We start from the raw sequence: 25,532 nt of genomic DNA on the forward strand, positions 1-25,532 counted from the left end.
GGGGGGTGGGGGGGGGACAGAAAGTTCCTGTAAGTGCATTAGGTAGCTCAACCCATCTCAGCAGTTAGATGCTTTGAGTGACAGCCTGAGATACCAGGCTCTTGAAGTTTGCACCAACTGGCTTTTATACATTGAAAGTGACAAAGATTTCTCCATGACAGATACAGGCTTGTTCAAAGAATGTTGGCACATATTCAGTGCAGGCTCCAGAGCTGGGGTGTGACGTCTCAGGTCCGTCCCTGGCTGTGTGACTCTGGGCTCTTGCCCACAGAAAGAGTCTACCCCTGCACTTCTCCCTTCCTGGTCATGAAATCTGAAGAGAGGTGTTTGGCTTGGCGAGGTTAAAAGCACAGTGCATGTGTGATGTAGATGAGAAAATGGAAGGAAATGCTTGGGTTTCCATTATGAATGTAGAAGTTGCTTCGTTTTCTTATTACATTGTTTCCCCTGAAGTTCCTGCAGCAAGCCCAGAGGAAAGCAAAGGGTTATTGTTCCACATGCCACTTAGCTGCTGACTTCACCCTTTTCACTCTTCTTAAAATAGCAGTCGTGGTAATCCCGGACACCTACAGGCTTATTACGAGAATGATAGGGAATAATGGAAGTAAAAGTGCTTTATCCACCAGAGAGGGCTTATGTTTATCAAGAGTCTTGAATGGGAAAGCCCCTCCTTATTCACCTGACTCCTGTAAGGTTTGGCCCCAATTCTGGGTAGGGTGGGCTCTAGGTGGGAGACGGAGACCCACCGAGTGTGAATGACTAGTGCAAAGTGGGTGAAAGATCTGGCACTTGAGGCATGAAGAGTGGCTTGCTCGCCCCCCCTTGCGCATGCCACGAGCTAGTTGCCATGGTCTGAAGCCTCAGTTCCCTCTTTTGGCCTTTGTTTCTAACTCTAGAGGGTCACTGTGGCAATCTAGGAGAAGAGTATGAAATCTGAAAGAGGTGTTTTGCTTGGCGAGGTTAAAAGCTCTGTGCATGTGTGGAAGCATATTGCAAAGCCTGAACAGTCCCCAGGGGCTGAGATGAGCCAGTGTTTGATTAAGATCCAGAAGCCAAGCCAGGCCCTCCCTGGTGGCGCAATGGGTTAGGAAACAACGCTGCAAGCTAGCTGCAGCGGCACTGTGTGGGTTTGAACCCCACCCTGGAGGTCCCCACAGGGCACAGCAGACCTCTCCTGACCCGCCCGCTGCTCCCCTCAGCAGTGTATCTCAGTAGATCTGCCTGTTCTGTTCCCCACTGTCTCTGGTGAATCCTCTCACCACCCCTGCACCTCTGGCCTGTACCCCAATTCTGTACGCATAAGTAAACAAAAAAGATCCAGAAGCCCTAGAATGCTGTTAGTTCCAAACAGGGAGGGGCCATAGTGAAGCCCCCTTAATTCTACAGAACAGAACAATTGGCAAAGGAAGCCATGTAGTGTCTGCTATACCCTGACCAGATCCCCCACATACCTGGGGGGGGAATCCCCCCCTGCCTGCTCCCAGCCTGCTGAGTGAGGACTAATGAGGTCATTCCTGTCTATACTGAATATCCTGCGCCGCATCTCAGATGATCAATCTGCCCATCCACCAGAATGTTAAGTGCCTTTCACACTAACAACCAGAATGACCTGTTTTTTTGTCCCTGTCCCTTGACATCACGCATCAACATTTATGAAGCTCCAGTGTGGGCAGCTAGGCCCTGCTCCCAGTAGCCTTGCAGTTCCTGGCCGGGCTCTTTGGAGGAAACTGCTGCAGAGAAGTCGCTCGCCCACCAGAACCACTGAGCTCTGCTCTTGGAGCATCTCGGGAGGCAGGTGAAGGGGGGTGAGATTGGCATTGTCCCCTTGGGGTGGGGGTTGGGGGGCTCCAAACTCCGAGGCTAAAGGATGGAGATTCCTCCGCTGGGCGTGGAGGGGAAGACTGGACCTAGGGAGGGAGAGCGGCTGCCTGGCTCGCTGGGCTGCAGTGAGTCACGGCCGGCCCTGAGCCATCGCTGGCCCGCCCCGCCTGCCTCACTCTGGGCCTGTCTCACTCTGGGCGGCAGCGCTGAGCCAGACTTCTTAAGGGCTAATATTGGATGCCGGCGGATCTGGGAGGTTGGGAGCGGCAGGTCCCGGCTTCTGGCCAGCGCTGAGCGGGTGAGCTGGCTGAAGGGAAGGCCGGGGACAGCCGCTTGGCAAGGCCGCCACCACCCAGCCGAGGTCAGCGGTGTGTGAGGCCAAGCCCAGGACCCCCCTGTGCTAGGAATAGGAACCCTGGGAGCCAGAACCTTGCCCCCTGTCTGGTGTAGTTGGTCTGGGTTTCCAGGACCCGGGAATTCTAAGCTGAAGAATCTCAGCTTGTCCCCAAGCTATTTAATTGTGCACCCGAGAAGGGAAGGCTCTTCGGCCTGCCTGCCTGCGTCATCAGTAGATAATCTCCTGAGTCTCCCTCAGCTGTGAAATGAAATGCCTCTCCCCTCCCCCGACCTCTCCTAGCCAAAGCGCCAAAACGGATCAGCCACTGTCCACCTTCCTTCTGTGGCTCTCCTCTCTGGCTCTCTGGTCTCGAGAGGAATGAAACAGATCTGGCTGCCTGTTTGCCCCCAATCAGGATTTCTAAGGTGACTGATATTTTCTTACTAAGCTAATACGGCCAAACATCATATAGTGCCTATTTTGTGAAATGATAATTTTGCACCATGAAATTGACAATAGAAATTCTTATCTAAAAGAGAGTCTTGCTAAATTTTGATAGCTCCATCCATGCCTCTTCCATCATGCAGATTTTTTTAAAATGTGGCTGGAGGAAATAATAGAAAACTAGTTCTCTCTCCTCTGACTCTTCTTTTTTCCTTAATTCTCATGTATACAAAATTGGATTTATCAAAATCCATGCTTTATCACACATTTCCTTGCTGGTTAATCTATGTCCCTTATTAATGGGAGTTATGTATGTATTATAAGATCTAATGAAGTTACTTACACCCACCACTCAAACCCAAAAGAAGATCACTTCCAATAACTTACAGCCACTTAGGTGTCCTTGCTATCCTGTCCCTCCACCTTATCATCCATTCCAACCACTGTCCTGAATTTTGTGTTCACCAGTCTCTTGATAAACATATGAACACCTAAACAGTATATTATTTAGTTTTGCTTTCTGTGCTTTACTTAAAATGTACTGTGCATAGTCTTCTGGGAATTACTTCTATCCATTCAATGTTATACTAGGCTTTATCTCTATGAGTACAGTTGGAGTCGTTCATTTTCACTGCCATATAATATTCCATTGGTGACGTTATCTTTTTTTCATCATAATAAGCAATACCGCCACAAACATTTCTTCCCATGTCTCTTGGGGCATATGTACAAGTCTCCTCTGGAGATAAATACCGGTCTTGGGATGTGAATATCACACTTTGCAAGGCAATGACAGGTTGTTCCCCAAAACATTTGCAGTAGTTTCCCCTACCAGTTGTGTGTAAGCGATACTGTACTTGGTATTGTGAAACTTTTTAATTTTTTGCAAACTGGATGGTATAAAGAGGACATCTTGGAAGTCTTGATTTGTATTTGATTACCAATGAAATTGAACAGCAGAAATAGCACTACACATATAACCATAAGAATTGCAGGTGTTAGATTAATTGGATATAGAAAATAAAATAATATACCTAATACGTTCAGAGATATAGGGCTTTCAGAGACTGATGAAGGAACAAGAAACTTAATTCACCAGGCACATATCATAAGGAACTGAAAAAGAACTTCTAGAAATGAAAGAATCTAATAAAAGAAGTTAAAATTTCAATGCATAGATTAAAATAGTATATTATAGCTAAAGATAAAATTACTAAGTTGGACTTTATTTCTGGAGGAGTTAAACAGAAAATAAAAGAGCTGAAGATGGGTCTCCCTGGTGGTCTAGGGGTTAAGTTTCAGTGCTATCACCTCTGCATCCTGAGTTCAACCCCCAGGGAGCTGACTGGCATGGCACAGCAGACCTCTCCTGTCTCACCTGCTGCTCCCCTCAGCAGTGGATTTCAGTGGATCTGCCTGCCCTGCTCCCCGCTCTTGTCTCTGGTGAATCCTCTCACCCTCTGTACCACAGTTCTTATATGCATAAATAAATCTAAATAAATATTTTAAAAAGGAGTTTATTGCATATAAAAAAGAAAGTGGTAAAGATGGAACAAATGGAAGAGGTATAGAAGCAAAGATAACAGAGCAAGGGTTGGCAAACTTTGTCTACAAAGGTTCAGATGGTAAATATTTCAGTTACGTGCTCATAACTGTTCAACTCTGCTGTTACAGAGTAAAAGTTGCATGGACAATGTGTAAATGAATGGGATTTCTGAAAACAGACAACAGACCAGATTTGGCCATGTGTAAGTTTGCTCACCTGGAATAGAATAAAAAGATCCCAGTATACATTTTATTAATGCTCCAGAAAAGCAGAAGTTGGATAATGTTTGAAGAAGTAATGGTCAAGAATTGATGAGATACAATTATATTTACGATGCCTAATGCATCCCAAGAAGAATAAATAAGATTCACCATACTGAAACTACAAAACACCAAGCATAAATAATTTTAAAGTAAACCCAAAAGTAAGTTGCCTTCAAAAGAAGGCGTCAGGAGCATTGGAAGTTTGGAATTAGGCTAACTTGGGTTCATGACCCACTGTGAGCACCAGTTACATGTAGGACTTCGGACCTCCATTTCTGCATCTGTTGAAAGGGAACTAAAAGCAGCTGTCACAAAAGGTGGTTGTGAGATCGTGAGAGTGTGTGCCCACCACTTCATGGGAGAGATCACAGATTAGGTCCCAGGTCAACATGAAAAGGTAAGAACTAATGAGTAAGCTCTTAGGGAGTGGGAAGAGAATAATTTCTTACATTGGAAAAGAAATCAGGCTAGATTACCTATGTCCTTAAGACCACCCGGTGTTCATTTCCTCCTGGTGTGGAAGCCACTCTGGTTCCTGCTAGTTCCTGACTCCACAGGTGAAATGGCTGATGGGAGTAATCAATAGTAACCACAGTAATTATATTTATGTGCTTACTACGTGGCAGTACTTTGTCCTTCTACATGAATTATTTACTTGTCTCAAATGAGAATACTTGGGAAGTATTTTAAATGGGGATACTATTATTACAGCGATTTTATCAATGCCAAAGCTAAGGAAAGGGACATAAACTCGCTTTCCCAAGGCCAAACAGGCAGTGGTGGTGGATCTCAGACTTGGTCTTTCTGCTCTCCAAGAAAAGATTAGTTGCTGAGAAAAAAAGAGCCCTCATGTCAGGAAAGCAGCTTCTAGGCCATATTCTAGAAAAAGTGGCCTTTGCCAAACTTGGGCTTAGCTTTTGGCTCTTTTACTAAGTGACCCTAGGCAGGATTTTTAACCAGTTTTCCTCTCTGAAAAATTGGAGTTGTGTTACCGATTTCCCAAGTTTGAGAGGATCCAGTGAGATGATAAGAGGTACCCAAGTAGACCAGAAGTCTTGCGTTTCTGTGTGGGGTTAGGAAGACCTTAGAGTCCCTGCTCTGATCCACTGCCCCTGTGCTCTGCGCCAGGATAGGGTGGCTTTGGGGGAGTCAGCAGATATAAGCTGAAAATTTCTCTGCTCCTTGAAAAGATGGCTTGCCCATTGCCCTCAACATCCCCTCCCCCCAATATGCACACATGTCTAGGATTCAAAGCCTAGTCTGTTTCCTCTCCACTTGATCTTGCCAGGTCACCTGTGGATGTATCTGATGTTGGCCAGGTCTTCCCAGCCACGGTGTGACAGAGGCCACTGTCTGGGGCAACTAACCTCTGGGGCACCTGGGACAGACAGCGGGCAACAGGGCTCTTGGCTAGCTCTGCTCACCCTCCTCTACCCTTTCCGCTTGTCTGTACCAGGACAATTTCTTTGTTTTCCTTTTTTCATTTAAATATATTTTCTTGGTCTTCCCTGGTGGCACAAGGAATTAAATCTCAGCCACTGCAGAACCAGTTTGATCCCCAGCCAAGGAACTGACCCACATGGCCCAGAAGACCTCTCCTGTCTCACTCAGTCTACCTATTCTGCTCCCCTCTATGTCTCTGGTGACTCCTTTCACCCCCCGACCCCTGCACCTCTGGTCTACAGCCCTGCTCTTATGTGCATAGATAGATATATCTTTAAAATAAATATATTTTCTTATTGTGGTAAAATAGAACATAAATTTTATCCTTTTAACCATTTTTAAGCATACGATTCAGCAGTGTTAATCACATTCACACTGTTGTGCTTACCATCACCACTGTCTGTTTCCAGGACTTTCTTCTTTTCTCAAATAGAGAGACTGCATCATTAAACGGTAACCTGTAGATGTGACATTCTGTGGAATTGTCCAGCGTGGCCTTCTGCATCTGGCTTCTTTCCCCTTCGTGTGATGTTTTTAAGGCTCATCCTGTTAAGATGCGTGTTCCTAGGTTCTAGGAGTTTCGCCCTTTTTTAAGACTGACATACTTCATCATGTGGCTATGCCGGATTGTGTCAGTGGCGAGGCTCTCTTCTCTTTAATCATACTCCTCTGGGCTCGTCATGTGTCGCCTACTTTTCCCAATTCTCCCCACCAGGGCTGGGCTTGAACAGCCTTCTCTTTCCTCAAAGCAGGAAACTGTCCCAGATGAGGCAGGAGAGAGGGGTAAACAAGCCTTCATTTGTAACCTGCTCTGAGGTCTCTTCTGGGGTGGCCCCCTTCCAGACATCTCGTCTCAGAAGGGAGTTGACATGCATCACATCCCCTGTACCCAGAAAGTCTATTTGGAAAGGGACAAAGGGGCTATGAATTTGCCTTTGCTGGTTGCCCTGTCTTCACCTTTGCTGCCTTCTAAAGACAGCACATCCTGCTTGCCCTAGGGTGCTCTGTGGGCAAAGCGGCCAGCAATTCCAGCGAAACTTTCCACCCCTGTTTGTGCTTCTGAGATTTTGTTTGGTTTTGTCTTTATAGGTCTCCTCATCCATCTGTGTCCCTCTGGCCTCTGGCCTCATGCTCCTCACTGTTTCTGGATGCACAGTCCTTTCATCTTATCGCTTCTTACTTCCGTGTGCCCTGTGTTCTTTATTTAGAATTCTGTGAGTTCCCCGAGGGGAAGGGCCCTCTTCCTTCCTCCCTCTGAATCTTCCTCCACCTCTTGCCTTGGTTCTCCCCTTCTCTCCCTCTTCGCCCCTCAGTGCACCAGCAGCTGCACTATTTCTGGACCACCATCCATGCCCACAAGGTGCCCAGGACCTCAGTGATGACACCTGCCAGCATCACACACCGTGCCTCCCAGCAAATTCTGGGGAGCACAAAGAACCTCTCTTGATCTTCTGACCTCATCAAAGACAGGAATCCTCTAGCTCCAGTGTCCTGGGTTGACTGTTTAATGTAGGCCATTCTCCTGTTCTCTTATTCCTGTCTCTGTCCACTGCCTTTATAGCACCTTGTGGCAAATAACTTGCTCCTTGCAGCTCTTCCTGTGGCTGTGTGACCTTAGTGAGTCATGCCACCTTTCAGACCCCATGCTAGATGTCTGTAGGAGGATGGCCTCTCAGGGAGCTGTGCCGACGACAGTGACACGTCAGCTTCAGTACTATGAGGCAGGACCCGGATGTGAGTTCTGCCCACAGCATTCTGCAACCCTCATGAGCTTTTCTGTCTTCCCGCCCAGTCTTGCTGATGACACCTAGGAGGAATTTTGGCAGGCAGATACCCCAGACGTACCTGCAAAAGTTGATGCGTGTGGAGTGCTGCTGTCCTCGTGGCAAGAACTAGGTCCAGACCCCGGGCTGCAATGTGTCGGAGCAAGGTGGCAGGGCACTGGGAGCTGGTCTCATTGTTCAGTAGCTTCTTTTTTTTTTTAATTTATTTGTGCATACAGAACTGGGGTACAGGCCAGAAGTGCAGGGGCGGTGAGAGGCTTCACCAGAGACAGAGTGGGGAGCAGAACAGGCAGATCGACGAAGTACACTGCTGAGGGGAGCCATTAGCGGGCAGGAGAGGTCTGCTGTGCCATGTGGGTCACCTGTGAGGCCGGGGGTCAAACATGCTGAAGTGGCTTAAGCTTCTTAGTGCTGTGCTTTAACCCGCTGTGCCACCAGGGAGGGCCCTATTCAGTAGCATCTTAATCAATTGACCTTTATCCAAGGACAGTGGACCTTGGCTTACTAAAGAAGTAATAATGCTCACAACTTCTCCCTGAGGTATGTCATGCTTATGATGACCATTTGTCAGGCGAGGAAGCTAAAGCTCTGGAAGAACAGAGCTAGAGGGTGCATGGAGGGGAGGCAAACCCAGTTATGGGAAGGCCAGTTAGCTGCATGTGGCTGGAGGCTGGCCAAGCGCAGGCACTTCTGGCTCTCCTGGCCTGAGGAGGGCCTGGGCCCATGGGGCGTGGCTACTTTGATGTCAGCAACCCCTGGTGCATCCCCGTTGAGGATTTTTCTTCCTTAGCTACTTCTTAGGGTCTGGCCCCCCACGGCAAGAAGCCACGTTGACAGTTAAGTGCAGCTGCTGACTCTTTCATTGCTTAGAGTCATTTCACAAACCTGCCTGCTTCAGATGCAAACAGCCCTGTGTTCCTGGCCTGTCCAGCAAAAAGTCGGGTGTTATATCTCCCGCTCACCTCCCTGCCTGGTGCCCCTGTCAGGGCTCACTGTGCACACTGCAAAGCCCTAAGACAGCTCCCCGCTGCTTAGGGTATAGGCACGAACCCGTGGGGAGGCCCGGGCTGGGCGGGGATCCTCCCCTGTAATGGCCACAAGCCGGCTTGCAGGACACCCGGATGTGTTGGATACACACAGATGAACAAGGAAGGGAGCTGTTTCTACCCTTCTTTTAAAACCAGGGGCTGTCCCCGGTAGACCCCCAGGGCTCAGCACTCAAAGGGACAGGAGTTTATCGCGTTCTCCAATGTCCCCTGCCTGCCCGAGTTTCTGAGATTCTAAAAGATATTGCTGTAGTTGGTTGGAAGCAGCCAGTAACTTTCTGGCTCATACAATTGCGAGTGCTGAGGCTGCGATTAGGCCCCCCAGTTTCTGCCTGCTCTCTGCTTTGAGAAGGCAGCTGGGCACTACGGCAGTAACCTCTGGTGGCACCATCACCGCTTCCCGGTGTAGCCGAGTCCCAGGACGGGCAGGGTGTCTCCTTTCCGACTTCAGTGTGAGCCAAACTGGCACCAGCTCTGAAGAAGTCTTCCAGGGGGTTCTCAGAAGCTACAGGGAGCTGTCAAGAGTAGGAAATGGAATTCCCTGGCCAGGGGGCTGTTCAGCTGACCGCTCTGCTGGGACGGGGTGGTAGCCTCTGGGCACTGGATTTGGCTTTATCCCGCCTGCCCCCTTTGGAAGTGAGAGTAAGAGTCCTGGCCAGGGGTCCCGGGAAAGTGGCGTGCCAATGTCCTCCCGGAGGACACAGAAGACGGGAGGACACGGACGAGAGGTCACAGGGTATGTGGAGGGCTGGGCAGCAAGGTGGGCCTCACTTCTGCGACTGGTGTCTTTGCTCATGATGTCCGGGGATGTTCTCACCTGCCCTCTTGCAGGTAAAACTCTTTTCCTTTGGAGATTCTCACCTTTTTCAGAGCAGCTCCACCTAAGGGTTTGTTGTCCCCGCCCCCAGGCTAGATGGTCTGGGCACCTGCTGGAGAGGTTGCTGTCTACTAGTAAGGTTTATCTGGCCCCCAGTAGTGCCTTCTCACCCTCTATATGGGGCTTTGCACGTAGCTTCCCCTGGGAGAATGGGAACAGGCAGGACTGTCCATTTTCCTGCCCATGGAACCTTCTGTCCCCTTCACTTCACTGCGTCCCCATCCTGGCCTGGCTCCTGAAACTATTCCTAGAAAAAGAAACAGGCAAGTCACCCTCTGCCCATCCTTAGGGCTCAACTTGTGTTTGTTCTCTGAGAAACCATGGCGACCTTGCCACAAGGCCACTTCTGCCATCTTGGAAGTCAGTGTTCCTGCGGTCACGGCTGGGAGCTCTCGAGTTCTTCTCTCTACATGGGGCCAGGAGCCTCCGATTTGTCAGACCTGCTTAAAGGATGTTAAACAAAGCAGTCCCAGACAGTCCCACCCGAGTAGGTGAGGGACGAGGACAGTGTTGTCTGTAGCATCTGGATTGAGTGCATAGGCAGTGTGAGCTGGGATCTAGAAGAGGCTTCTGGAGTGTGGCCCACACTTCCATGGTTCACTTCTTCCCCTTCTCACGGTTCCCCAGAAGACTGAAGTTAGGAGTGGTTCTCCTGTAGCTGAAAAGAACACTCTTTCTCTTTTTCATCTGGACATGTTTGTCCTTGCTCTAGTGCTACCTTTTAAAGCCCCAAGTTTGGAATCTGGGGAGTTGAGATGATTAACAGCAGGAGCCCGGTGGAAGAATTCCACAGCCGTAGACGGCAAAGTCTCCATGGCTCCCTGCCCCGGGGCTCCCCCCACCAAGATGTCCTCTCCGGGCAGCTGCTGGAGGGAGGAACGAGCATGGCTGGCGGCTGTCCTACTGTCCTCTCTGTCCTCCTGTCCTTGGCTTCTCACAGGGTTAAACCCTGAAGGGAGAGCAGGGACTGCACCTCACTCCAAAAGGATTGCCCTCTGGCCATGACCATCTCACTAACTTAAAACAGCTGGCCAGGCTGTGTGGCAAAGAGGAAGGGGGAGCCCTGGGAATCTTCTGCAGAATCAAGTGACAGCCAGATGCAGGTGGGCAGGCTGTGAAGGCCGTCTCCTGGGTCGGGATGACTTTGGCTAGGCCCCCGTGAATCGTGCATTGTGGGGCAGGGAGAGCTGGAAGGCAGCCGGTCACCATAAGCAGCCGGTCACCGTAAGCTGCCGGTCACCGCAAGCTGGTCCTAGCCTCCACACATCTATACGCCCTGCTCAAGGGACATGGGCTTGGAGTGGAATTGAGGTGGGAGGGCGCCCTGGCCGCTTGGAGTTGGTAAGGCCAACCGATAGTGCTCCGCCCTTGAACTTCCCACTGCCCGGAGAGCCAGGGTCAGCATGCAACCCCCCGCCCTGCCTTTCACATTCCTCTAGGCATGTGCAAAATGCAAACATGCAACTTTGTCCCCTGAACTTTACCAAGTGACCAAATTGATTAAGAGGAGGAGGGCATGGGGCGTGACCATTTGTACCAGATGCTGTGGAGCTGGGAGGCTGAACAGCTCTGAGGACTCCTCCATGTTTGTGTAGCCTCCCAGCCCTCCCACCACAGGACCCTGCCCTGTTGATGCTGGACCGAGAATGTGGCTGAGCATAGTAATCCTGACTTTTGTTGTTGTTTTTTAAAGATTTATTTATTTATACATACAGAACTGGTACAGGTCAGAAGTGCAGGGGCCGTGAGAGGATTCACCAGAGACAGAGTGGGGAGCAGGACAAGCCATTTGACCAAGTACACTGCTGAGGGGTGCAGTGGGCAGGCGGGTCAGGAGAGGTCTGCCGCGCCGTGTGGGTCACCTCCCTGGCCGGGGATCAAACTGGTGTTGAAATGGCTTTAGCTTCGTAATGCTGTGTTTTACCCTGCTGCACCACCAGGGAGGGCCCTGACTTTTGTTTTTGACCCATAAAACATTTTCCAATCCTTTCTCATCCCCCACCCATTGGGAGCTGGCCTGTGCTCCAAACATATTTAGATACTACATAAATATTTGACTTAGCCAAGCAAAGTCCAGACACAGCCTGACTCAGAGTTCACCTGGTGAGCCTTTCTGGCTTACCACCTGCGGCCCGGTAGTATTGACTGGCCGGCCAGGGTCAGCCTGGTGGAACCCGACTTGCTTCTTGGCACACCTGTTCTCCTGCTCTTCCAGCCGATCGCACTAGCACAGGGTGATGTCAGAAGTTAGCCAGGTAAGGAGAATGGAGTTTCATCCAATGAGGCTGCCCCTGGAAATGTGGTGAAAGGGAGCTGGGGAGAGATGCAGAAGGGGCCTCCAGAGACGGGAAGAAACGATGCCAGGAACTTGGGAATGAGGGGCAGGGAGAAAAAGGAGGCAGAGCGAAGAGTTTGGCACTGGGCACTTCTCCCGTGGTTTCTGGCGGCGCAGCGCCTTAGAGATAATTCAGAAAATGTCCCCTTTTTGCCACTTCCTCGGACCGCCCTGCCATCACCATCACTGTCGTTCTCCCGCCGCCCCCGGTCCTCTCTGCATTACGGCTGTGGTTGTTTACAGTGCTGTGTGTGGGAGTGCAGTCAAGAGGCTGTTCGGGGGACATCTCTGCGGTCACAGCTGCCTCTCCCAGTGGGTGGCTGGTCTCCCCCTGCCTGCACCAGAGCGGCCTGTTGCTGTGGCCTGCAGAACCGAGAGATGCACCCCAGTCCATTCAGTCTGCTGATATCAGGGTCCCGAGAGGGGGGGGGTGGCGGCAAGTGTGGAGGTGCGAAGCTTCGGGGGACCTCTAGATAACTGGCTGTCGCTGGAGAGGAGTGTTTTGGGGGACTTCCTTATTCCTCCTTTCTTTGGAAATGGAGCAGGAAGGGTGGATCCTTGCTTCATTCTGCTCGCTAGGTCAGCGCTAGTTAAGATGCCGCCTCTCTGCGCTGGGCGAGGAACACCCAGGGCCCTCCACACCTCCCCCAGAGCCTTCTGTCAGTGACCAGTGGCTCAGTCACCTTTGTCTTGCCACACTGGGCCTGTGTCCATCACCATGGATCTGTGTCCTTTCAATCGATCTTCTGTCAGCCAGTTCTTGCAAGCTCCCTCTGCCGTGGGGCTTGTGGGGCTTGACTGCTTTTATATATCCCTAACGAATGGCCACTCAGCTACAGTTAATACCGAGTCCTAGGAACAGAAACGTAGATGTCCGGAATACTGGCTCAGCACGTTGCTGCCAGCTTCTCCCAACTGTTCCGGTCAGTGGCCAGGATCAGACCCTCTCCTCCCCTTCTTTCTCCCTCCCTGCCCTGTGGGAACAGCTGGATGCTGCTGACAGCTGGTTTGACTAGGCTCAGAAATCATCCCTGTGCTGCGCTTCTAGCCTGAAGGTGCTGCCAGGACAGATCTCTGTCCCAAGTTCTGAGTTTCCCAGCGAGACACCGTCAGCTAACCAGGCGTGTCAATTAGGACTTAGGCCTCTCCTGGGGCGCAAAGGGTGTGCCCCTGATAGAAACAGCCCGGCTTCCCCCTTCTGCCCTCTCTCCTCTCTTTGGGGCTTGTTCTCATCAGTATCCTTTCTGAGCCACAGTGACATCTGGGAGACATTCAGTGATAAGCTGTGATGATGGAAGGGATTGGGACAGAATGCAGGATTTGCGCTCCAGTTTTTATCTGCTTGATATGCCCAGCAGTGGGGAGGGGTGTCCTCCCTTTTAGGGTAGACTAACCCAGAAGAAGCTGGAATAAGGTAGAGAAAGAGGGAGATCAAATCCTGCAGTGGGCTTTATGTTACAGCTCTTTGCAGAAAGAGCCTCCCTCTCTTACTGGGGTGACTTGGGGGCCAGCAGCCTGGCCCGGCAGTCAGTGCTCACTTCAGCTCTTCCTTCACCAAGTGGGCTCGTCCCTCCCACCTCTGCACTGCCTATCTCCCAGGGCTCATGTCTTCTTTTTTATTAGTTCTTTATTTTTGGTCGGGCGAGTGGAGAAGGCAGAGGCCCTCATCCGAGTGGAGACGGCCCTCCACTCACCCCTGCGTCTTCTGCCAAGACCTCCCGCGTGCTGAGTCTTGGACTGAGGCTAGGTGTTTAGACAACCTAGCCTCCCACTGAAAATCAGCCTCTGAACCTTGAGTGCCGGCCTCATGGGGGTGCTGGTTTGGGGTGTTCACCGTGCTGTGTGGGAAGGTTCTCCAGGTCTGCATAAATGGAGGCCCCCCTCGGCCAGGGCCTGTGGGTGGGCTGGCCCCGAGGTGGAGGGGTGTTAAGGCGTCTTCCCATGGCCTCTGGCGGGATATCCTCAGTGTCTTCACCTTTTATGGCTTTGGCTGTCGAGGGCCTGGTGGAGACTTGAAAACTGCCTGCTGGAGCATTTTGTTCGCTGGGAAGGAAGAGAAAAGTATCTGCGCCTTTCCAGTCACCTAAGTGGCACAAGGGTCAGGGGACCCGGCGCTTTGACCTTCCCCCATGAGCCAAGAGGCAGGGGTCAGCAAGACCCCCTCAGTCCCTTCTTCAGAGGGGCTTGCCCGTGGTCCCCATTGTGGCTGCCCTCCCTGGCTCAGGTCCTGAGCTGTGGTTTCTGGCTATCCTCTTGATTCCTGAGAAAGTTGTGGTGGTTTTTTTCTTTTCTTTTTTTTTACGCGATCTTGGGGGTTGGGAAAGGAAAACTTTAAAAGTAAAATAATAAAAAACAGACCACTCTGCCCTTCAGGCTCATAAATAGCTTCCCCGTAGCCAGGCTGCACACTCACTTTGCCATAGCAACCTGAGAGTGTTTCTAGCAGCCTGTCACCCAACTGGAAAACAGCAGCTGCTCTCCACCAGCGGGTGCACCCCCCCTGAGAAGGGGGGAGGTTTGGGCTGGCCATTCTGTGGGGGCCATGGAGTCATGGACAATGGCAGGGGAAAAGGCAGCCGGTGTCGGTGTCCAGATGTGCTGGGGTATGTTGAGCACATCTGGGAAGCCCGAAGTGACCGGTGGAGTCTTGTTTCTGCTCTTCCCCTCACCTATGCATTATCCCACCGGCTCTCCACTCCGATGGAGGCACCCCCTGAAACTGAAAGGTGTCTGGGTGTTTCTTTGAACCTCAAAATGTAGCTTGCTTTAACTTTCTGAATAAACCTTAGCGTCTGGTGCAATCTGTTCAGGGAAATCCTTCAGGTCTTTTTTTTTTTTTTTTAAGATTTATTTATTTCTGTATACAGAACTGGGGTACCTGGGGCACAGAGATGCAGGAGGGTGAGAGGATTCACTAGAGACAGAATGGGGAGCAGAACAGGCAGATAGACAAAGTACACTGCTGAGGAGGGCAGCAGGCGGGTCAGGAGAGGTCTGCAACGCCATGTGGTCACCTCGGGGCAGGGATCGAACTCATTGTGAAGTGACTTTAGCTTCTTAGTGCTGTGCTTAACCCGCTGCGCCACCAGGGAGGGCTCCCTTCAGGTATATTTTATCAAGGACAAGGGAGAGGGGCTTTCCCGGAGGAAATAGAGGATCTTTCTGAATAAGGGGGCTGCCCTGAGGTGAACAGTATTCTGGGAGGACAAGAGGGGGCGGCAGGAGAAGCCAAGATCCACCCCCCATCAGCCAAGATCTAGGGATGATGCCATGACTGGGTACCTCCTCAAAGTCCCCCAAGTGCTGTCAGCTGTGTTGGAGATTCTCAGGATATTGCTTGCAGACAGTTGATGGATGGTCTCTTCTACCTTCCCAAGACCACATCCCATCTCCTCCTCAGTCGGAAATGCTCACCCCCTGGCCCCACCCTTGCCTCCTGAATCCAGAACTCTGGGAACTGGGCTCAGTCAGTAGAAGTTTTAAGCAGCCCTCCCAGGTGCTCACTTGGAGAACCACTGCCTTTGAACAGGACTCGAGAGCAAGGATGTGAGTCTGTTTCAAAGACCCCAGAGTAGACTCGGGGCCCCATCTGTATAATGGGGAACCAGGCAGCAAGATGACCCATTCCTGGGGAGAGTCTCTGGCTCTTTCCTGCCATTCTCTAAGCCTGGAGGAGTTTTGCCATTTGTCTAGGGCTTCCAGAACATAGCTGGGCTGAGAGGCGAAGGTGGTGACCGAACAGGTGACTGTCACAGGAGGGGCAGGAGGCAGCCAGAGTGTTGGCCAGGCCTGATGTCCAGTGTGCGATACTCTGATCACTGTCTGGGTCAGATGGGAAGGCTCATTTGCTTCCCCTCCAGCTGAACCCCTGGGGACAGTGCAGCCATCCAGCACGCCCCTCAGATGACAGATGCAGCCTCCTCTGTCTGAGGTCAGGAGCTCAGCCCTCACCCCCAAGGGCCCCGCCAGAACTGAGGCCTTGGGGCCACGCGATCTGACTCCATCAGACCGGGGGGCTGACCCTCCTCTCCCCGTCCACAAGCATGGCATGATTCTGCTGAAATTTGTTTCTAAAAATAACTGAATCCAAACCAGCTGCTAAAAAGCTTCTTTGTCTCCCTGGAAAAACCACAGCAGCCCCAAGAAAGGCAATCTGTGTTGTCCAAGAGTGTATACACTAGACGTCTCAATGTTACTGCCCGAGTCTGTGTCCTGTCTGGGGCCTCAGAACTTCTCGTCCGGTTCCTCGGAGCTGTGCCTCGCTCGGGGTGAGAGCAGAGACCCTCTCCTGGCCTGCGTCCCGAGCACCCCACCATCTGGTGAGAGTGGCCAGACCTTCTAGATGAGCACTGAAGTCAACTTACTCCCCTTAATCAACGGAAGGAAACAGCCAGCGTGCTCGTTCACTCTCTGTGTTGCCTTGAGCCCCAGCCTCCTCTGAACACACCCTACACCCTTGCCACACACAGGAAGGGGGACCACAGAGTGACCTGGGGTCAGTATGATTCAGACGGTTGCAAAGGGGCTGTGCCCAAGGTCCTGCCCTGTGGAACATAATGATGTTGATGCCGCTTTAGGGTGGAGTCCGGGCGGTATTGCCCTCTGGAAGTGGAACATTCTTGCTGGTTTCCAGCACCTGCCAGGAAGCTTCCTGATCATCTTGATGGCCCCTGGGGTCTCTGACATGGTTTGGAATTCAACAGGCCAGATGAGCAGGAACAGACAATGAACGTTGGGTCAGTTCTTGGTATCACTGGGGCAAGTCTGTGCTATCGGGGTCTACCTTCTTCTGGCCTCCTGAAGGCATCTGGGCAGAACTGATAAACTTGGTCATCATTGTCAAAGCCTCTCTTAGACGGTATGGCCCCTCGGGGGTGAGAGCTTTCAGCACTGTATATGCTTTATTTTTGTTTGTTTTGTTTTCGGACCTGGGGTGCAGACATTCGAGTCAGTATTAGAGACCCATGGCCCCTTATCATCATGGGTCCAGCCTGGGACCTTCCTGGGGTCACTGTCCCCATGTCACCACCTCTCTTCCCTTCTGTGCCTGTGAGCTGCATTTTTACAGGATAAAATGTATCTTTTTATTTAAGTGTGCCCCTTAAAAATGTATAGAATTGCGTTAGATACATTTGTTTTTAATTTATCTAAAAGCTATTAAATCACTTTTTCCCCAGCTAAGCTCTGCTTTTGAAACCACGGTGTGGTCCTGCATAGCTGTCACCGTGCGGCTAATAGCCCCGTCTTCTAGCTCGTATCCGTCACTGGAAGACGTCACCACAGTGTTCCCGCGAACAGCCTGGCACGTATCCCCTGCTGGGGCTGTGTCAGAATGTGTCAGGGACAGGTGCTCGGGAGGGCTGGCCCAGGGCATGCATGGATTCCACTTGGCCCAGAAGTCCTCGCGGGTCACTCCACCGAGAAGGAATAAATTCTGGATCCCTGAGCCCAAAGGTTGAGGGTGACACATTTCTTCAAATAGATACTCTGACTCCAGCACGTCATTTCTGCTGTGGAATGAAAGGGACACCCCTTTCATTTTTTTTTTTTTAAGACTTATTTATACATACAGAACTAGGGCATAGGCCAGAGGTACAGGGGCAGTGAGAGGATTCACCAGAGACAGAGAGGGGACCAGAACAGGCAGATGGACAAAGTACACTGCTGAGGGGAGCAGCGGGCAGGTCAAAGAGGTCTGCTGCACCATGTGGGTCACCTCCGGGGCGGGAGATCTAACTCATGCTGAAGTGGCTATGGAGAGCTTCCTAGTGCTGTGCTTTAACCTGCTGCGCTACCAGGGAGGTCCCAGGGAACACTCTTAAAGGAGCAGCCTTAGGGAGAGGAGGACAGTGAGGGAGTCACATGTACACTGCCTCTAACCAAGAAGCTCCCCCCAGTACCCTGACTCTGTGGCTGGCTGAGAATCAGCCTCAGAGCCCAGAGCCCCAGTCAGGCATGCTGTGGCCAATGCAGGGCCTGGCTTGGGTGCCCTGGTGCTCGTGGGCTTCCCAGCATGGACATGGAAGTGGGGTGATGTTGCAGGCGGGGCTGCCCCAGTGCACATCAGCCACCTGACACTGACTGGCCTGTGGGCTGCAGGGGTGTGTGTGCAGGTCTGCTCCTGGGCCAATAGGCGTTAGAGGAGAGCGAGGGCCGGGCAGGCCTGGGGAAGAAAGGAAGGGAGGACCTGGGGTCACAGTGACGATGGCAGCAGGAAGTGGCAAGTGAGGGCTAGAATCTGGGTCAGGGGACTGAGAGGCCTGGAAAGAGGAGGGGAGCAGAGAGCTTTGTGTTTAGACCTTTAGAGAGAAGCGCCACCGCCCCCCCCCCACCTGTGTTCAACTGCTTGCCAGCTGTCTTGCTGAGCTTCGGCCCTCAGAAGCATGGGGGTGCCCAAAAGTGAGAGTGTGTGTGTCTGTCTGTCTGTCCCATTGCCGCCCCGCCTGAAAGTAAGCGAAATAGAACCTCATTTGGGATGAAGGATAAAACAGAAGAGGCTGTGGGGTGCAAAGCAGGTTTCATACTTGAGTCTGGGGCATTCTCAGGTGGGAGCAGCCTGCCCCGACCCCCAGGTCTTCCATTCTTCACCCTTCGTGCCCTGTACCTCTGGCTGCCACCAGCTCCATCCTGAGCAAGGGGTCTGAGGCCAGTGGAGAGGGCAGGGCAGGGCCCCTGCTGCCAGCGAGGCCAGGGTCTAACGCAGATGCTCGTTATTTTGGGCAGGTCCAGCTGCAGCCACCTGCAGCCCCAGCCACCAGCCCCCCTCTCGACTGTCCCGGCTTCCACTCATACTTCATTCCCATGCATGGCACCAGGTTCAGTGGGGCCCTGGGCAGGGTGGTGCAAGGGGGTGGGCTCCTGACAGCCTCAAAATGCCCTCTCTGCTCTCTCCCCTATTTGAGGAGGTACCCTCTTCCTCGTAATCTGGGGTGTATCTCTTTGATTGGCACCCTGGGGAGATTCCCAAATACAGGGAATTCCTGGGATAAAATTGGAGGAGACGGAGCCTCTCACTGCTGTTTATGGCTTGGTGGTCTCTGGAACTTCCTTATTTCTGGAACTTGCAAGAGAGCCCAGCCCTAGAATGGGGTTTAGGAAGTGTGGGTGGTTTGCTCCTCGGGTATGCAGTTGACCCTAAAGGAGAAGGTGCAGGATAAGAGTCAGCATTTCCTTCAAATGAAAATGGTTGTCCTCTGTATCCCAGAGACATTTTAAAAAACCTCTAAGATATCCTTTTTTTCCCCAATACACCCTAACCAGATATAGAATTTTATTTATTTATTTATTTTATTCATACAGAACTGGGGTACAAGTCAGAGGAGCAGGGGCGGTGAGAGGCTTCACCAGAGACAGAGTGGGGAGCAGAACAGGCAGATCAGCGAAGTACACTGCTGAGGGGAGCAGCGGGCGGGTCAGGAGAGGTCTGCCGCGCCATGTGGGTCAGCTCTGGAGTAGGGATCCAACTCGCACTGAAGCGGCTATGGCCAGCTTGCAGGGCTGTGTTCTAACCCGTTGCGACACCATGGAGGGCATAAGATGTTCTTTAGAAAATGGAAAGGTCCAGATTCAGAGGCTGAAGCAAGGGATAACAAAATGACATTTTGGCCACTGGCTTGCCAAAGACCAGGTCACTTTTTATCTCCTTGGATATCTGTGCATGCAACTGAGAGACAGGGAACTGTCACACTATCCTACCTGGAACTGATGTGACAGTGCTTCACCTGTCATTACAAATTACACAAGAGGGACCCTCCCTGGTGGCACACTGGGTTAAAGCGCAGCACTGCAAGCTAGCAGCAGCCTCCTTAGTGCTGGTTCAATCCCGAGCCCGGGAGCTGGCCCACATGGCGCAGCAGACCTCTCCTGACCCGCCCGCTGCTCCCCTCAGCAGTGTACTTCATTGACCTGCCTGTTCTGCTCCCCACTCTGTCTCTGGTGAATCCTCTCATCCTCCATATCTCTAGATTATTACTTCAGTTATGTATGCATAAATAAATAATTTTTTTTAAAAATTACACAACAGATGTGACAAAACTTTAGAAGGAAAAAATTAAAATTATTTAATGATCATGGAAAGTCATAGGATTTCCCTACCCTGCAGGAATGGGTGAGAGAGTTAGTGCTTCTTATCATCCCTTAGGCTGGCAAAACACTTGAAACCAGAGTGAGAACACATCTTACCCAGAATGCCCCAAACTGAATGACTAATCCGTCCTGACAGGAGGTGGTACCTCCCAGGCATCTGAGCCTTGCGTCCCAGGCTGAGGCAGTGCGAGCACTTACAGATCACTCCTTGCCAGTTACCTAATAAGGTCAGGGGCTAGCCGAGCTCAGCAGGAGCAAGGAACTCAAGATCTAGAAAGCTCAGGGTCTGGCCCTCCCTGGTGGTGCAACAGGTTAGGACGCAGCACTGTGAGCTAGCCCGCAACCACTTCAGTGCAGGTTCGATCCCCAGCCCTGGAGGTGACCTCTGGCGCAGGAGACCTCTCCTGGCCTGCCCACTGCTCCCCTCACTCTGTCTGTGGTGAAGCCTCTTGCTTTCCCTGTACCTCTGGCTTGTACCCCAGTTCTGTATGCATAAACAAATAAATTTTTAAATAAATAAATAAATGAAAGAAAGCCCAGAGAAAAGCCTCCAAATGCTGAAAGCACTTTCACGAAATCCCACCTGGAGCTAGGCTCCAGCCACCACGGCCTTTTGGTCTTGTGCCAGGAGCTCAGGATTTGACCTGTGCGGTGTCTCTAGAGCTCCTGGAAGCAGGGGGACCTCATTCTTTGTTCCATGCTTCACGGGTTCTAACCATACAAGACCTTTCTCATCGGTCACCTCTGGAGTGAAGAATCTCTTCTTGATGCCTTGAAGAGACGTAAGGAACTCTGACTGGACTGTGCCTCTCTGGAGACTCAGGGCCATTTGGGCCAGTGCTTATCAACAATGGTTCTAACCTCACGAAGGGTTATTCCTAATCAAACTGCCTTGGAATTTCCCGCTGTCCAAAGGGCTGGCTTTCAAAAGTGCATTAAGGTCAACTTGAAGTGGGCGCCTTTACCCTAAGATTTCCAAGTGCTGTTATCATCCCTGTCACTTTCATGGGCTGAATCTTCCCCCAGTTAAAGGTGGGAGGGACTAAGCTTTAAGAAGCCTAAGTGATTTGACCAAAGGATGCCTGGTAAATCTGCTCCTGGTTATTCAACCAAAAAAAAAAAAAAGAGCTGGATTCCTTGTATGTGAGGGTTCCCATCGAGGCACTGGAGATAACGCGGTCAGCCAGAAACGCAAGTCTGCTTTAATGAAACAAACATTGTAGTGGGTGAACACCGGAGAAGTAAAATCTTCTGATTTGCAGCTTAACATTCTATCAGCACTTTCATCAACATCCTCTTGAGAGGTTAAGGAGTTCCACTCAGGGGTCAACATGGGCTTCCTCCCACTCCTTCCAGGCTCAAAGGAAATGCTGAACTGGAGAGAATATTCACCCCGCCCCATGCGAGTGGCATGAAGGGCTTTAGGCACTGCCCTGGGTTCTTCCCAGACCTCCTTGTCCTCCAGGACTCTCTGAGGACATCTGAAAAGAGTATCCAGCAAAATAATAAACACAACAAGGCAAACCCCTGTTTGCTTACCCTTTATAAGTTAGAGTAGCCCTAAAAATCTGTGCTAGGAGGAGGCGGTGGACACGTGGGGAGATGGAGGGTGTAACCACTTCCACCCAGCGCTACCTGCAGAGACACGATTGATTGAAATCTCCAAGAACTTTGGCCACAGGTGATTTTTTGAAAACATAATGGACAAAACAGCCAAGGTCTCCCTGGCGGTGCTTATGCCTCTTTGTTTACCTTCTAGAAAGAGGGTGTCTTCTATTCATTACAGAGAGGTTGGCCAGAGGTGCTCTTCGCGCTCCCCTCTTCCCTCCCCACCCCTGTTCCCCCACCTCCACCCCCTGTAACTGAACTCAGAACTGTAGGAGGTGCTTATCCAGGGCTGGGGCCCAGGTTCTGGAGCTGAGCTCAGGGTGGCCCCTCCCTTTCAAGGACTGCTCTGTGGCAGTGGCTCCTGCAAAAACACAGCCCCCCACTGAAATTGAAAACAGGCTCAGGATAAATTTTCTTCCCACCTTCAGCTGTGTCTCACCTACACCGAGTTCCACCACCCCCACTCTCCGGGCAGTGTGTGTGTGTGTGTTGGTGTGTGTATTTGTGTGTGTGTGTGAAGGGAGAATGCAGGCCTTTCTGAGGGGAGCAATACTTGCCTCCTGGATGCTTATTTGAGGCCCTCCAGGGCTCCTGACACGTGGGCCCCTCCTTGCCCCTGCTGGCCTGGTGGTGGCCTGCACTCTGCGTGGATGAGTGCTGCCTCACTATCTTTCCTCCTCAGAGGTCTGTCTGTCCCCTTTATGTGAGAAGGTTCCACCCTATATCACCAACTGCCAGAGCTCTTCACTCTCCCTCCCTCCCCAAAGCGTTTTGAAGTGGGGTGGGGTTCAGTCCTAAGACCTGAACTTGATGCCTAACCCGCTGATAATGCACAGAGCTGGGCCTCGGAGGATTTTGGCATCCTCTATCACATTGTCCTCCCGGTCTGTAAGTGTGGTGTGTACGTCAGAAGGGGCTGCGGGGCGTGAGGGAGGGAAAGGCTGGCCCCAAGCTCACTGAGGTCTGAACTCCTTTTCTGACCTCTGCTCACTAATTCCAGGTAAGTGCAGACTCAAGGATCTGTGGCCCCTCATACAGCAGGAGAGCGTTACAGCCATCGAGGTCGTGACCTTTTATGTCCAGGTTCCTGAAGTTCTAGCATTTGTGTTACTCGGTTTGAGAGAGGTGAGGCCTGAAGACTGAGGTGTATCTGAAATTACTTCTACATCGGAGACTATAGGATGCTGGGGCTTCCCAGGGAGGAAGGGGCCTCTCCTGACTCTGCTCCCTCAGCTCAGGCCTCCGCTGTCAGTTCAGCTCAGGCCTCAACTGTCACCAAAACCCTTGTGCTAGAATGGGTACCTCTCGCCCTTCCCGTAGCCAGATTCCCATCACTGATCTAATTGTTTCTTTTCATCTGTCCTACTCTTTATTCCAGAGATCCAGTTATCGTTGGTATCCAGGGAGCGCTCCTCTTCCTCCTTCTCCAGCCGCCTCTCCACCACTGCAGTTACTGGTTGTTGCTAAGGTTGCCTCCATGGTAACATGCACATCCTGTTTACACCTCCATCTGGGCAAGTTGGTCTGAGCTAGGAACCTACCTATCCTAGACGACTGGGGATACCATCTGGGGACACCAATCATCGTGACACGTGGTCCGGCCTCCACTCGGTTCCCCCATTCTCTTCCTCCTTTCGCTGCCAGGCTTTAGACACAAAAGGACCTGGGCTCAAGGCTGCTACTCTGAAGCTGATTGCACAAAATATAGTCGATCTTACCTGACTGGGCCCCTGGAGAAGCAACTGGGAGCAGTTGAGGCAGGGAGGCGAGAGACCTCGGGCAGTTGAAGGAGAACTCCACATTTTCTGTGGTGGAGGGGCTTGGTAACAGCAAGCAAAATGACGAACCCAACAGAACGTGCTTTGCCAGCCAATTCTGTGGCTGAGAGCCGCGATGGGGACTTCGGCTGCACGGTCATGGACCTGAGGAAGCTCATGGAGCTGCGTTCGGCGGATGCCATAGAGCAGATCAACATCCAGTATGGAGGTGTGATGAACCTCTGCACCAAGCTGAAAACCCACCCTGTAGAAGGTAAGAGGCGGGGCTGGAGGGAAGTGGTGAGTGTTACAAGAGACTCTTGCCCCAGCTCTGGAGAAGGTATTTTTCCAGAGGCCTCCCTGGTATATCTGTATCTGGTGGGCAAAGTGCAGCATTTGAATGACTGAAGTGACGCCATGGAGGGCCATTCCTTCCCCGGAGATGACCTTTGGGGTTGAGCTGTTCTCTTGAAGATCCTTCTTTCCTCCTTTTACTATATCAGTATACAGAAAGGAGGATATTTATCTCTATTTGACAAGTGTTTATGGGAGAGATACTTCTATTAGTAAATAATCTTCAAGTCCCTTATTCTTACTCAGTGTCAGTCTTGGATTGCAAAAGGGATAAGGATAGGATTCTTTCCTGTCCTGATCTTCCAGTGGAATTGGGAAGATGAGTACCCTAAGGGAGTGAGCACACTGCCCTCTGGGTTTCTGCTCTACTGTCCACGGTTAGAAATGCGGCAGTGAGTCGTCAGGTAGAGAGTTGCACCCCGCCTGTCTTGGAATAACTCACTCTGCTTTATGTCAGGGAGTTGCGGGTGACTTTGCAATCCTGCCTGACGTACTCAAAATATAGTTCTTTTTTTTTTTTAAGATTTATTTATTTATGCATGTAGAACTGGGGTACAAGCCAGAGGCACAGGTGAGGTGAGAGGATTCACCAGAGACAGAGTGGGGAGCAGAACAGGCCGACTGACAAAATATACTGCTGAGGGAAGCAGAGGGCCGGTCAGGAGAGGTCTGCCTTGCCATGTGGATCACCTCCTGGGGCGGGATCGAACTCATGCCGAAGTGCCTTTAGCTTCTTAGTGCAGCTTCATGCTCACCTGGCCTACCCCAAATGTCCAGTGAGGCAGGGTGAAATGAAATTTGGCCTTATCAGAGTGCAGAGAGAACAGCTGAAACTGTGTTTTCGCATCACCCGCTTTGAGCCACACTGTAACGGGTTCTTGTTTGGTTCCGTTAGTCGGGGAGGCCATGGTTGAGTAGCAGGAGGTAGAGCCAAGACCTTGTCCTTTAGATGCCTTCATCCTCTTTCTTGGAGGTCTGTATTATGTATGAGCCTTTCTCAGAGGTCACGTCATGTTTCTTGCCACTTCTAGGAAGTTCTGACCCCTAGCCGATGGTATAAAGTCACATGGAGTCCAGATTATTTGGGGGATTAAAAAAAATGGGGGGCCCTCCCTGGTGGTGCAGCAGGTTAGAGCACTGCACTGAGAAGCTGAAGCCACTTCTGCATGAGTTCGATCCCCACCTGCCCCGGAGGTGATCACATGGCGTGGCAGACCTCTCCTGACCCGCCCGCTGCTCCCCTCAGCAGTGTACTTTGATCATCTGCCTGTTCTGCTCCCCACTTTGTCTCTGGTGAATCCTCTCACCCTCCGCATCTCTGGCCTGTACCCCAGTTCTGTATAAATAAATCAATCTTTAAAAAAAAAATGGGGGTGGGGGGTTTTTAGGTATCCCTCTATTGCCCATTTCTTATTCTCTTTGCCATCTGAGCCAGCTGCATTACATGTTCTCTCCAGTTCTCTAGTTCAGTTTCCTATCGCACAGATTTTGAATATAAGTACTAGTTCTGCCATTGACTAGCTTAACGGCACTGAATCAGTTTCTTGGCATCCCTGAGTCTGCTATTTCTTTGAAAATGATTTAGATACCTAGCGCGAGAGTGTTGGGATGAATTGCTATAACGTATGGTGAGTGTTCAAATTTGTAATGGGGCTTCAATAAGTTTGTCGCCTCAGAATAAAGCAGGACTCGGGCGTCTGGGCACTTGCCGCATCCAAGCGCCGGAGCACCAGGCATTGCTGTAGCTGGAAGAGGGGTGCAGATAGAACTGCGACCCAATTTTCTTCCAATCACTTCGATATGAAAAAAGAACCCTGGCGAAGGGGGTGGTG

General features: G+C 51.3%; 1 protein-coding gene across 5 annotated transcripts in view; it reads left to right on the forward strand.

Moving 5' to 3' along the window:
• ATP2B4 (ATPase, Ca++ transporting, plasma membrane 4) overlaps positions 1-25,532 on the forward strand; it is a 90,094-nt gene that overhangs the window by 19,297 nt on the left and 45,265 nt on the right. For all 5 annotated transcript variants that reach the window (XM_004685528.2, XM_012726840.1, XM_012726842.1 and 2 more), the window contains exon 2: positions 22,968-23,620. In XM_004685528.2, the coding sequence (XP_004685585.1) occupies positions 23,428-23,620 (193 nt within the window). In that variant the 5' untranslated portion in view covers positions 22,968-23,427. The remainder of the gene's footprint in view (positions 1-22,967; positions 23,621-25,532) is intronic.

The sequence above is a fragment of the Condylura cristata genome, unplaced genomic scaffold (assembly GCF_000260355.1).
Source record: "Condylura cristata isolate star-nosed mole 26May11 unplaced genomic scaffold, ConCri1.0 scaffold00018, whole genome shotgun sequence".
Taxonomy (NCBI): Eukaryota; Metazoa; Chordata; class Mammalia; order Eulipotyphla; family Talpidae; genus Condylura; species Condylura cristata.